Consider the following 14,799-nt stretch of genomic DNA (forward strand, 5'->3'; position numbering starts at 1 on the left):
TTTTAATTTTTTGAAACTGCTATATTGTTTTGCATAGCGGTTGCACCATTTTACAATCCCACCAGCAGTGCACAAGGGTTCCAGTTTCTCCACCTCCTTGCCAAGACTTGTTAATTTTTTAAATGCACCCATCCTAATGGCTATGAGGGGATATCTCATTGCTTTCAGTTTACATTTCTTTATTTATTATTGATGTTGAGCATCTTTCATGTGCTTATAGGCCACTCATATATAATCTTTAGAGAAATGTTTGTTCAAGTTCTCTGCCCATTTTAGGGTTGGGTTATTTGCAGGAATAGAAAACCAAATACTGTACATTCTCACTTATAAGTGGGAGCTAATTATAGGGTACTCATCGACACAATGAGAGCAACAATAGACACTGGGGTGTGGAGAGGGATGCGAGAGAATGAGGCAAGGATTGAAAAACTGTTGGGTACTATGCTTAGTACCTGGGTGATAGGATCCTTCATATCCTAAACCTCAGCATCACACAATATACCCAGTTAACACACCTGCACATGTACTGCCTGAACCTAAAACAAATGTTGAAAAAGAAAAAAATTGGGTTATTTCTTCTTTTTTATTGTTGAATTGTAGAAATTCTTTATTTATTCTGGAACTTAAGCCTTTGTATTTCCTCTTTGTTGAATTTCTAACTTGGTTCATTCATTGCTCTCCTGACCTCAGTATCTTTGTGACTGTTATTTTGAATTCTCTGTTGAGTAAATCACTTAGTTCCATTTCTGGAAATTAATCTTGTTCATTTGTTTGGGACATATTTCTCTTTTTTCTTCATTTTCTTTGACTCTCTCTATTAGTTTATATGAATTAGATAAGACAGCCACCTCTCCCAATCTTGTGAGACTGGCTTCATATAGGAAATAGAACCTCACTGATCAATTTGGGAGAGATTAAGTGCCTTCCAAACTTTTGTATTTGTCCCAACTACTGTCTTTGTTTTTAGTGGTCCCCAGGAGTTTAGGGTGTGCCAAGTCCTGTCAGTGCCCTAGAGATAGGTAAGATAGAAACCAGTCTCTTGAGAAGCAGCTGGAAAAGTTGGGTTGCTAGATGTGTGATCAAGTTCCGGTTTTCCTCAGGCAGAACCTAAGAGCTGGAGTTTATCTCCCACTCACTCTGCATTAAGCTGCGGAGAGGATCTGTGGCAAATGCCTGCATTCCTATTCAGACCACACTGTTGCATTGCTCTCTGTTGCCCCCAAGAGCCTAGCAAATGCTCAGTTCCATCAGTTCTCAGAGACGGGTGGGTCAGCTGGAGACTTGTTTTATCTCTGGAATGAACTAGGGGAAAATGCTGTATGAAGTGTGCAGACACTCAGTAGACTATTGATTGCTTGTTCTGTCACTGCCTGGATGCAAGATAATTAAAAATGTAACCCATGGAAATCACTGGGAAACTTGACGTTAGGTGTGCATCAAACCCCTTTCAAAGAAAAACTGGGTGCTGGGGTTTTGCCTGCTCTCTCTGCATGAAGCCAGGAGAAAGCTGCTGGAAGTGCTCCTTACCTGTTTAAAGCATCTCTTCATTCTCTGCAGTCCCTGGGGAACTCAAGAATGCCTATCCCCATCAGCTCCTACAGGTAGGTGATTTAGAGCCCAGTCCCTCAGGTAGAAGCTGTAAAATATGGGACATTCGATGTACGGACAAACTCCTTCCAGGGGGAAGACGGAGATTGGCTTTATCACTGGAGCTGGCTGGGGAAGAAGGCATGTCTGTTCAGGTTCACAAAGGACTTCTAATTACTTGACTTATCACCATCCAGATGCAGGCTAACTAGAAGCTCAACTGTGGGGCAGCATCTGAGAAAGTGTAAGTCCAACCTTTTGTAGTGAGAAAAAAGGATTCGGGTATTTTTGCCTGCTTGCTCTGTGCTAAGCCTTATGTGGGATAGCTGCTGGAAGTGTTCTTGTACCCAGTTGAAATTGACTCTTTGTTCTCTGTGGTACCAGGCAATTCTCAAATGCTGAGCCCCCACATTTCCAGAGGTAGTTGATTTAGGAGCCAGTTGTTTAGGTGGGAGCTATGAAAGTTGGGATGCTCAGTGTGTAGAGAAACTCTTTTCAGGGAGAAGCTGGGGCCTTGGTTTTATTGCTGGAGTGAGCTAGGGTGAGAAGACATGGGAAGTACCCACACGCCTATTGAGGCTCTGGGAACTTTACTAATTTCCTGCCCTCTAGGCTTCCAGATATACTCTAGTTAGAAGCCCTGACTCCTGGACAGCAGCTGGGATTGTGTGCAGTCAGACATCTTCCGGGGAGAAATTGGAAGTTAGATAATTTTCCTTGCTTGCTTTGCACTAAGTCTAGGGGTATAGCTGCCTGTTTAAAACCACCTCCTAGTTCTCTGTGATCCCAGGGGATTTTCATATGCCAAGCCCCATCTGCTTTCAGAGGCAGTTGATATAGGAGCCAATCCCTTGGATAGCAACCATAAAGTTAGGTTTTCTCCTCCACAATCCCTCAGCCTGGATTCAGTGCACCAGAAACCTGGAAACAGGCACTGGACCTCAGATGTGGGGGCTCAGTAGAAGCCCTCTAGTTCTGGTTCAGGAGGCAGGAACGGGAACTCCTCACATATAGAGAAGGTGCAGACATGCCACCTTTTTTTTTTTTTTTTAGCTTTCATTTTTCTGTTTTTGTATGTCCCCATACCTGGGAAGAGGAGCCCATGGGAGCCAACATTCTGAAGGAAAGGAACTTGCCCTTTTGTTTGGTAGAGCTGGGCTTCAATGGGGTCTTCCTTCCAAACAGGAAGACTGCAGAATTGCACAGCACAACAGGATAACTAAAGGACAGAAACAGAAGAGTGGATTCTATGTCCAGAATTCTGTCTCATTTGAAGGCTGCTGGAGAAACTGGTTTATATCTCCCCTAACTTGGAGGCATGACAGAAATGGCAGATAGTTTGGAAGCCTGGAAAAACAGAGGCCAGGGCTGCAGCCTGTTTTTTTGCAGCAGATATTCTTCAGTACAGCAGACAGACAACAAGGCAAGCAAGAGATTGTGGGCTCCAGATAAAAAGCAAACACTTCCTTTTTGAAGCTGGAGAAGCTCCTGACTGTGCAGTGCTATTTCTGGGGTGTAGTTTGTGGCAGGAGCTTGTCTCAGCTTTTTCTACCTGTTTCGATGTGGATATTTTCTCAGTTTCCCAGTGTGTGTGTGTTGCAATAAGTGTCTGGATATCTCTCCAAGTGAATTGATGTATTTGTATTTGTTTATTTGGTACGTCCATGGAAGAATTGAAAGTCAGAATCCTCCTAGTCTGCCATGTTGCTGACATTACTCAACCCTATGATGGTTTAAAGAGTGAGTTGTCTGTAATCCCAGCACTTTGGGAGGCCGAGACGGGTGGATCACGAGGTCAGGAGATCGAGACCATCCTGGCTAACACGGTGAAACCCCGTCTCTACTAAAAAAAAAAATACAAAAAATTAGCCGGGCGAGATGGCGGGCGCCTGTAGTCCCAGCTACTCGGGAGGCTGAGGCAGGAGAATGGCGTAAACCCGGGAGGCGGAGCTTGCAGTGAGCCGAGATCGCGCCACTGCACTCCAGCCTGGGTGACAGAGCGAGACTCCGTCTCAAAAAAAAAAAAAAAAAAAAAAAGAGTGAGTTGTTAATAGCAGGCTCTGAAATTGAGGTAATAATGAATAGCCTACCAACCAAAAAAAACCCAGGACCAGATGGATTCACAGCTGAATTCTACCAGAGGTACAAAGAGGAGCTGGTAACATTCCTTCTGAAACTATTCCAATCAATAGAAAAAGAGGGAATCCTCCCTAACTCATTTTATGAGGCCAGCATCATCCTGACACCAAAGCCTGGCAGAGACAAAAAAAAAAAAAAAAAAAAACAGATAATTTTAGACTGATATGCCTGATGAACATCAATGCAAAAATCCTCAATAAAATACTGGCAAACCAAATCCAGCAGCACATCAAAAAGCTTATCCACCATGATCAATTCAGCTTCATCCCTGGGATGCAAGGCTGGTTCAATATATGCAAATAAATAAATGTAATCCATCACATACACGGAACCAATGACAAAAAACACATGATTATCTCAATAGATGCAGAAAAGGCCTTCGACAAAATTCAACACCCCTTCATGCTAAAAACTCTCAAACTAGGTGTTGATGGACTATATCTCAAAATAATAAGAGCTATTTATTACAAACCCACAGCCAATATCATACTGAATGAGCAAAAACTGGAAGCATTCCCTTTGAAAACTAGCACAAGACAGGGATGCCCTCTCTCATCACTCCTATTCAACATAGTGTTGGAAGTTCTGGCTAGGGCAATCAGGCAAGAGAAAGAAATAAAGGGCATTCAATTCAGAAAAGAGGAAGTCAAATTGTCCCTATTTGCAGATGACATGATTGTATATTTAGAAAACCCCATCATCTCAGCCCCAAATCTCCTTAAACTGATAAGCAACTTCAGAAAAGTCTCAGGATACAAAATCAATGTGCAAAAATCACAAGCATTCCTATACATCAATAACAGACAAACAGAGAGCCAAATCATGAGTGAACTTCCATTCACAATTGCTACAAAGATAATAAATACCTAGGAATACCACTTACAAGGGATGTGAAGGACCTCTTCAAGGAGAACTACAAACCTCTGCTCAACGAAATAAAAGAGGACACAAGCAAACGGAAGAACATTCCATGCTCATGGATAGGAAGAATTAATATTGTGAAAATGGCCATACTGCCCAAAGTATTTTATAGATTCAATGCCATTCCCATCAAGCTACCAATGACTTTTTTCACAGAATTGGAAAAAACTACTTTCAAGTTCATATGGAACCAAAAAAGCGCCCACATTGCCAAGACAATCCTAAGCCAAAAGAGTAAAGCTGGAGGCATCATGCTACTTGACTTCAAACTATACTGCAAGGCTACAGTAACCAAAACAACATGGTACTGGTACCAAAACAGAGATATAGACCAATGGAACAGAGCAGAGGCCTTAGAAATAACACCACACATCTACAACCATCTGATCTTTGACAAACCTGACAAAAACAAGAAATGAGGAAAGGATTCCCTATTTAATAAATGGTTCTGGGAAAACTGGCTAGCTGAAACTTATAGAAAGCTGAAACTGGATCCCTTGCTTACACCTTATACAAAAATTAATTCAAGATGGACTAAAGACTTAAATGTTAGACCTAAAACCATAAAAACCCTAGAAGAAAATCTAGGCAATACTATTCAGAACATAGGCATGGGCAAGGACTTCATGACAAAAACAGCAAAAGCAATGATAACAAAAGCCAAAATAGACAAATGGGATGTAATTAATCTAAAGAGCTTCTGCAGAGCAAAAGAAACTACCATCAGAGTGAACAGGCAACCTACAGAATGGGAGAAAAGTTTTGCAATCTACCCATCTGACAAAGGGCTAACATCCCAAAGGTACAAAGAACTCAAACAAATTTACAAGAAAAAAACAACCCCATCAAAAAGTGGGCAAAGGATATGAACAGGTATTTCTCAAAAGAAGACATTTATGTGGTCAACAGACACATGAAAAAATGCTCATCATCACTGGTCATCAGAGAAATGCAAATCAAAACCACAATGAGATACCGTCTCACACCAGTTAGAATGGCCATCATTAAAAAGTCAGGAAACAACAGATGCTGGAGTGGATGTGGAGAAATAGGAATGCTTTTACATTGTTGGTGGGAGTGTCAAACTAGTTAAACCATTGTGGAAGACAGTGTGGTGATTCCTAAAGGATCTAGAACTAGAAATACCATTTGATCCAGTGATCCTATTACTGGGTATATGCCCAAAAGATTATAAATCATGCTATTATAAAGACACATGCACATGTATGTTTATTGTGGCACTATTCACAATAGCAAAGACTTGGAACCAACCCAAATGTCCATCAATGATAGACTGGATTAAGAAGATGAGGCACATATACACCATGGAATACTCTGCAGCCATAAAAAAGGACGAGTTCATGTCCTTTGCAGGGACATAGATGAAACTGGAAGCCATCATTGTGAGCAAACTATCACAAGGACAGAAAACCAGACACCGCGTGTTCTCACTCATAGGTGGGAATTGAACAATGAGAACACTTGGACACAGGGTGGGGAACATCACACATGGGGGCCTGTCATGGGGTCAGAGGGCAGGGGGAGGGATAGCATTAGGAGATATACCTAATGCAAATGATGAGTTAATGGGTGCAGCAAACCAACATGGCACATGTATACCTATGTAACAAAATGGCATGTTGTGCACATGTACCCTAGAACTTAAAGTATAATTTAAAAAAAGATAAAATAACATAAAACCAAAAAAACTGAGTTGTTTAATTCCACATATATGTGAATATTCCAGTCACCTACTACTATTTTCTAGTTTTGTTCCACCATGATTGGAAAAGATACTTTATATTATTTTAATTTTCTTAAATTTGTTAAGACTTGTTTGTGAACTAACTTGTGATCTCTCATGGATAATGTTCCATGTTTGTTGGTGGTTCCATATATGTCTGTTAGGACCAATTGGTTTATAGTGTTGGTCATGTCCTCTTGCTTTATGGATCTTTTGTTTCATTTTTCTATCCATTATCGAAAGTGGGGCATTGAAATCTCCTATTATTGTGTTGCTGTCTATTTCTCCCTTCAATTTTGTAAAAGTTTGCTTTATATATATGTGGATACATACATATATACATATGTATATATGCATACATATATATGTATCTATATATATGTATACATACATGCATTTAAACTCTGATGTTAGGTGCATATATATTATGAATAATATATATGATATATATATAACATATTATATACTTTGTTATATATATATTATAGTTTAAGTTCTAGGGTACATGTGCACAACGTGCCGGTTTGTTACATAGTTATACATGTGCCATGTTGGTTTGCTGCACCCATTTACCTAATTTACCATATATCTAATTACCATATACCTAATTTACATTAGGTGTATCTCCTAATGCTATCCCTCCCCCTGCCGCCCTACCCCATGCCCATGACAGGTCCCCGTGTGTGATGTTCCCCACCCTGTCCAAGTGTTCTCATATATAATACATATATAACATATATAACACATATATAGTTATATAACACATAGATATGTGTTATATATATAATACTGTTATATATGTGTTTATATATTAAACATTAAGTCCTGGTGAATTAACCATATTATCATTATATAGTACCTTTCTTTGTCTCTTGTGACAGTTTTGGAGTTAAACTCTATTTTGTCTGATATAAATATGGCCACTGTCTCCCTCTTTAGGTTCCCATTTGCATAGAATTTCTATCTTTTCACTTTCAACCTATGTCTATCCTGAGATCTAAAATCAGTCTCTTGTAGATAGCATAGTTAGATCTTGTTTTTTTTTTTTAAATCCATTGAGCCCATCTGTGTTTTTTCATATGGAGTTAATCCATTTACACTTAAAAAGTTACTGATAGGGAAGGACTTACTGTTGTCATTTAGTGAATTGTTTTCTATATGTTTTATAGCTTTCCCCTCCTGCTTTTCTCTCTTATAGCCTTCATTTGTGTCTCATTGATCTTTTTGTAGTGACCTGCTTTGATTCCCTTCTCCTTTCCATTTGTGTGTATTCTGTAGATATTTTCTTTGTGGGTTCTGTTGCAATTATATAAAACATCTTAAAGTTATAATATTCTATTTTAGATTGATAACAGCTTAACTTCAGTTGCACACAAAAGTTGTCACCCTTTACAGCTCCACCCTCCAACTATGTTATTGATGTCAGAAATTATATCTTTATATATTGCATACCTACTTTTGTCTTTTAAATTCTATATAAGTAAAAGTGGATTTATGCACCAAAATTACAATAATACAAGTTACTAATGTTTGTCTCTTTATTTCCTTTATTGAAGAACTTTATTTTTTTCCTTCCTTCCTTCCTTTCCTTTCTTCCTTCCTTCCTTTTTCCTTTTTTCTTTTTTGTTTGTCTTTTTCTTTTTTGAGATAGGGTCTCATTCTGTTGCTCAGGCTGGAGTGCAGTGTACTGATCTCGGCTCACTGCAAGCCTCTGCATCCCGGGCTCAAACTTCATATTTTCATATGGCTTCATGTTGCTGTCTAGTGTCCTTTTATTTCAACTTTAATGACTTCCTTAGCATTTCTTGTATTGTAAGTCGAGTGGTAGTGAGCTTACTCAGTTTGTTTATCTGGGAAAGTCTTAATTTCTTCTCCACTTTTGACAGTTTTGCCTGATGTAAAATTTTTGGTTGAGAGTTTTTTTTCTTTTAATACTTTTTTTTTTTTTTTTTTTTTTTAGTAGAGACGGGGTTTCACCGGGTTAGCCAGGATGGTCTCGATCTCCTGACCTCGTGATCCGCCCGTCTCGGCCTCCCAAAGTGCTGGGATTACATCTTTAATACTTTGAGTGTATCATCCTGTTGCCTTTTAGCCAGAATGGTTTCTACTCAAATTTACTCATGATTTTGTAGAATCTCCTTCATATATGACGAGTTGTCTTTCTCTTGCTGCTTTCAAGATTGTCTTTTTGAAAGTCACCAATTTGATTATGATGTGTCTATGAATTTCTTTTTGTTTATTTTAGTTTTAGCTCATTGAACTTCTTGAATTTACATACGCATTTCACTCCTCCGATTTTAGAAGTTTTCAGCCATTATTTTTTCAAAAAACTCTGTGCCCCTTTATCTCTCTCTTTTCCTTTTTAAATTCCCATAATCCATATGTTGGCCTGTTTAATGGTGTCTCATCAGTTTCTTATGCTCTCTTCACTTTTCTTCACCCTTTTATTTTGTTGCTCCTGTCTTGATGATTTCAAGTGACCTACCTTCAAGAAAGCTGATTCTTCTGCCTTATTAATCTGATGTTAAACGCCATTAGTGAATTTTTCAGTTTAGTTATTATATTAACAGCTTTAGAATTTCTGTTTGGTTTTTTCTTATAGTTCTGTCTTTTTCATTGTATTCATGCCTGAATTTACTGATTTCATTTAGTTGGTCTCTCTGCATTCTTTTTAGCTCATTTAATATTTTAAGATAGTTGTTTTAAATTTCTATTAGGAAGTGTAGAGATTTGTATTGCTTTTTTTTTTTTTTTTTTGAGGCGGAGTCTCGCTCTGTTGCCCGGACTGGAGTGCAGTGGCCGGATCTCAGCTCACTGCAAGCTCCGCCTCCCGGGCTTACGCCATTCTCCTGCCTCAGCCTCCCGAGTAGCTGGGACTACAGGCGCCCGCCATCTCGCCCGGCTAGTTTTTGTATTTTTTTTTTGTAGAGACGGGGTTTCACCGTGTTAGCCAGGATGAGATTTGTATTTCTTTAGGGTTATTTCATGGAACCATTCATTTCTTGGATCGGGCCATGTTTTCCTCTTTGTCAGATTTGTGATCTTTTGTTGAGATTTGAACATTTAGAAATACAACCATACTTCACAGTCATTATGAGTCATAGACTTTACTAGGGGAAAACTTGCATTGATCAGCCCTGGTGGAGGTTTGGGACCTCTCAAACCTTTTCTGGGCTTCCCTGGGCTTATGTATTTGATTTTAAGTATCTTAATTTCCTTAATTGCTTGCTCTTGTTTCTTATCCAGAGCCCACAATCTCTTGCTTGCCTTGTCTCTCTGCTGTACTGAAGAAGCTCTGCTGAAAAGACAGGCTGCAGGACTGACCTCTGTCTTTTAGCCTTCCACACTATCTGCCATTTCTGTCATGGCCCCAAGTCAGGGGAGAAAAAAAACAGTTTCTCAGGCAGTCTTCAGACAAGACAGAATTTTGGATGTATGGTCCACTCTTTTGTTTCTGTCCTGAGGGAGGTTCTGGAGTGTGGGTGGTTTCCTTCCTGTTGTACTGCACTATGCCAGGTAGGGGTAGGGCATGGGCATGTAAAATAGCTTGAACTTTTTTGCCCTTTTTGGATGAAGTCCTTTCTTGGTTATGCATTGGCCTGGGTGCTGCATCTCTCAAGTGGTTTCTAAAGTTTTCAAAGAAGAGTATTCTAGTTCTTATGTTATTGTTAACTTAGTGTCTCCATGTGTAAACTGGAGCCTGGAGCTTCCTTATCTGCCATTTTCTTGACATCTCTCCCATCTTTGTTGATGTTTAAATCTGTATGTATATTGTTAAATGTGGATAATTATATACAGCAAATTTTATTGTTGGATGTAGAAGCCAGATACATTATTTTATTATTTCTAATATTGATATGCATATATTTAACTTTTTCTTTTACTGAGTAAATTATAGACATTTTTTCATATTATATTTATCTCAGCTTTCCTTGATGACCCAACTATTTCTTAATGAACATGTCAACATATTTCATTATATGTTTCTTCTCTTTTCCTTAGAGTTCTCTATATTGATTATTATAAATATCATAACTCATAATTTTCTTTTATTGCATAGAAAGTCCTGCTTTTCTTTTCTTTCCTTTTTTTTTTTTTGAGACGGAGTCTCGCTCTGTCGCCCAGGCTGCAGTGCAGTGGCGCGATCTCGGCTCACTGCAAGCTCCGCCTCCCAGGTTCACGCCATTCTCCTGCCTCAGCCTCCCGAGTAGCTGGGACTACAGGCGCCGCCACCGCGCCCGGCTAATTTTTTGTATTTTTTAGTAGAGACGGGGCTTCACTGTGTTAGCCAGGATGGTCTCGATCTCCTGACCTCGTGATCCACCCGTCTCGGCCTCCCAAAGTGCTGGGATTACAGGCTTGAGCCACCGCGCCCGGCCCGAAAGTCCTGCTTTTCTAACTGTTCTGTTTGGTGGTTAAAGGGATAACAATGTTATCCATTAATTTGTACCAGGCATGAACAGTATATTTTTTGTTAATGAATGCTAATGGTTTTGTTTCTCATTATTTATATTATTAATAGTGCATTTATGCAGAGACAAGGAGGTTCAAAAGAAAATAGTCTTATTACGTGTCAGAGGAAGGAGCTGAGCTCTAATCCTGGATCTGTGCGTCAACTTTCTTATCTGTAGAAAGGATTTTTTTTTTCCCTTAGCAAATTTTTGCGAATAAAATAAATGCATATGAAAATATTTTGAAACATAATACACTATACAAAGATTATTTTTTGTTTTCTTATCATTTTTTAATGGATATGCTACATCATGTATTTTTCTTGGATTGAAACCTATAGCGTTATCTTTGATTTTATCGAAAGTATTCTGTGATTTTCACTTTTTATCTATATTCTGAATATGTAAACCATTGGAGCACAACTATGGCTCCTTTTAATTGTAAATTAATTTTTACAATCAATTTTTACTGGCTGGGTGCAGTGGCTCACGCCTGAAATCCCAGCACTTTGGAAGGTCGAGGTGGGCGGACTGCTTGAGCCCAGGAGTTCGAGACCAGCCTGGGCAACATAGCCAAACCTCATCTCTACAAAAAATACAAAAATTCTCCTGGCATGGTGGCACATGCCTGTAGTACCAGCTACTCAGGAAGCTGAAGTAGGAGGATCACTGGAGCCTGGGAGGCAGAGGTTGCAGTGAGCCAAGATTGTGTCATTGCACTCCAGCCTGGGTGACAGAGGGAAATCCTGTCTCAAAAAAAAAAAAAAAAAAAAAAAAATACTGCATCTGAATTTATACTCTTGGTATAAATCAGAGTTATAGTCTAGATCTAATTATACTTTTTGATTCGTTATAGACTGACACCTTTTTCCTGGAGGCTGTGCACCTTGGAGATTTGTGTAAGATTGTGATAGGCCATGATGGACTTGGCCCAGGTAAGGCTCTTCCACAGAGAGTTCGTGAAGGTTTGATTTCACTCTATTTTTGTGAAACTCTGTTCAAATCTAGAAAATACTGTGGAAAATTGGTAGAAAATGGATCTCTATGTATTGACTATGTGAAATCAAAATATTGTCTCCAAAATACCGTTTAAAATTTAACTAGATGTATTTTTCTTCAAAATGACATAGGGGATAATCTAGGATGGGCCTAAATGCTAGAAAGAATAATTTTAAAAATTAGAGGAGACTGGGGATTTATATGTTGTGACATGTGGCGGCATTCCAGCATGCTAGTGGTGGAGGCAGCAGTCATATCTCCTGATGGTGATATTCCTTGAAGGCTACTGATTGTCCAACAGTGGCATGTTAAGGAGACTGTCATGGCAGTGAGGTCTCAGCTGTTCTCGGCTGCCATTTTATTCATGCTTTTCCTCAGTCTTCTCATCAACTCTGTGAGATGACTCACATCTTCCCAATAAATTTATTTTCTGCTACTGTATAAAACAATTATAAGATAAACAAAATCCATTTAACAAAAGACAGACTACTAAAGGGCACATAACAAAGCAAAAAAAGAAAAAGGAAAAAAACCCCAAATGCATCAAACAAGGTGATAAACTTTCTTACTAAAATGTGTCAAATTATAATTTTCAAAGTAAGACAAGATTGTTATACAAATACAGAATAGACAATGTGTTTAGATAATTAATGAAGGAATTAGGAGGCTTACAAAGTTGGTTGAAGGGAGGTTACAAGAAACTAAAAAATATGTACATATAATCCATGAAAAAAATAATTATGAATAAGATTAATAAAAAATATGACCAATGTTCTATAGACAATACAAATATACTTTTGAGGTTGTCTTCTCTCTCAGACAAAATATATCTATATTTTGAACAGATGTAAGTTATTTGCATATTATTTTTTGTCAGTTGATAGCTAATTTTACAGATCCTAGACCTGAATCCATAGTAGATATTAAGTCAAATAATGTTACACTCCCACAGTGAGTCAAATGATTCTCAGACAAGCTTGTTGGTGTTCTACTACAATATTGAAAGGACATGTGTCATCTTTTAGCCTTATTTCTGAGTTTCTGTTAATTTTTCTAAACAGAAATAAAGGCAAAAATTTTCAACCTAAAAAATCTCAATGTCCAATTATATGCTCTATGAAAGAGACACTTGAAATAAATGACCCAGTAATATTAAAAATAAAAGTTTAGGCAATGATGTATCAGAAATATGTAAATAAAAGAAACAATCTTAGTTATAACCTTATTGTAAGATAAAGTAAAATTCAAGACAACAAACATGAAAAGTTACAAGAAGGGTAATTTTTTGATAAAGTTTATAATTCACAATGAGATTATAAGAGTCATGAGCCTTTATTCCATAGATAATACGGCAAATAAATAAAGTAAAATACTCTTAGATAGTCAAGAAGAAATGAAAAGAAGATAGGATAGAATTTTATCATATGTCTCAGATTTTGATAGGTTAGTTGGATACTTAAGTTACTCTCCTCAGATGCTTGTACTTTCTAGATAGGGAAACACTTTCATTTCAAAACTTCATGAAACATTTTTATAATTTGACTCAGATATTAGGCCAAAAAGAAAATCTCACTAAATTTCTCCAAGCCACATTCTCTGCTACAATTTAGTAAAACAAAAATTTAATTAAAAGGGTGAAAGTAAAAAAAAAATTAGTCATTTAAGGTGTTTCAGTCCTCTTCATGACTTTGGGCCAAAGCGAAAATCAGAACTATAAGGACAGTCTAACAGAATGTTATGATGGTGTTTTTTTCTGTCTCATTTTCTGCTGAGGTCTCAAAAGATAAGAATAAAATAATAGAAGCAAGATCTCACCATCTGTCTTACTTAGTTTGAGGCTGCTGTAACAAAATACCTTAGACTGGGCAATTTATAAAGAACACAAATTTATTCTTACACTTCTGGAGGCTGAGAAGTCTAAGATCAAACTGCTGGCATTTGTTGTCTTGGGAGGGGCTTCTAGCTTTGTCCTCCCATGGTGGAAGGGCAAAAAGGCTTAGCTAGTTCCCTGAAGTCCTTTTATGAGGGCACTAATCCCACTCATGAGGGCCCTCATGAATTAATCACATCCTACGGGCTCCACCTCTTAATGTTGTCACATTGGATCTTAGGTTCCAATAGATGAATTTTATGGGGACACATGTATTTAGACCCATCCCAGCACCATCCTAAATGTAGGCACAAGGCTACATATTCAGGACTTATGAAGGAAGGGACAGACAACAAGTTATGGGTTCACCACTGAGTATGAAAGCTGTAAGTTTTGATATCTATACACCAACTGCCAGTAATAGGAGGGGGGAGAAGGGGTTTTTCCATTGTGAAGAAACCACTTGAAGAACGTGTGCCATCTAGAATTTGTTACATGACCCCCACTTGAATAAAAATCTGCAGGCTTTCTCAGTTGCCTTTGGCCACAGAGAAAGGACAGTCTGGACAGCAGTCGGAGTGGAATTGTAGGCAGATAATCTGAGAAGATAGTAAGGTAAATGATTCCTGCTCTAAATACCTACTCACCAACATACATATGTAAACAATGCTGGTTAATAAGACTTTTCTAGATTCTTACCTCTCCCTAATCCGTGCAGGAACAGCCTAGCTTTCTTCAGGAACCCATCTTTTCTAGTTTTCTAAATCCAGTTCTGGTTCTTTCTTATGGGAAAAACATGACAAAAATGTAGACAATATATTTTTACATTAATAATTTAAAAACTAACTTATTAACTTACAAAGTATTGTTAAAATTAATGTATCATTAGCTCTAAGAGTTTTCTTTACAGCCTCCCCGGAAGTTCTTAAAACTCAGTTTAGAATTCTGGTAACATTTTATTTTTCCTTAAAGGAAACAAGTAATTCTTTTTTGGGAGATAGCATTTAAAAATGAAATTAAATAACATTTTGGAGATTTTGTTCCAGGTAAAGGAAACAGCATATGTAAGGGTATAGAATTATGCATAT

At 38.0% G+C, this 14,799-nt stretch overlaps 1 protein-coding gene across 1 annotated transcript in view; it reads left to right on the plus strand.

Annotated features, from left to right (window-relative positions):
* Positions 1-14,799, plus strand: part of RP1 (RP1 axonemal microtubule associated) — a 152,279-nt gene that overhangs the window by 96,804 nt on the left and 40,676 nt on the right. The window contains exon 8 of the mRNA XM_033202786.1: positions 11,699-11,777. Within this exon, the coding sequence (XP_033058677.1) occupies positions 11,699-11,777 (79 nt within the window). The remainder of the gene's footprint in view (positions 1-11,698; positions 11,778-14,799) is intronic.

Source organism: Trachypithecus francoisi, unplaced genomic scaffold (assembly GCF_009764315.1).
Source record: "Trachypithecus francoisi isolate TF-2019V2 unplaced genomic scaffold, Tfra_2.0 Lachesis_group7, whole genome shotgun sequence".
Classification (NCBI taxonomy): Eukaryota; Metazoa; Chordata; class Mammalia; order Primates; family Cercopithecidae; genus Trachypithecus; species Trachypithecus francoisi.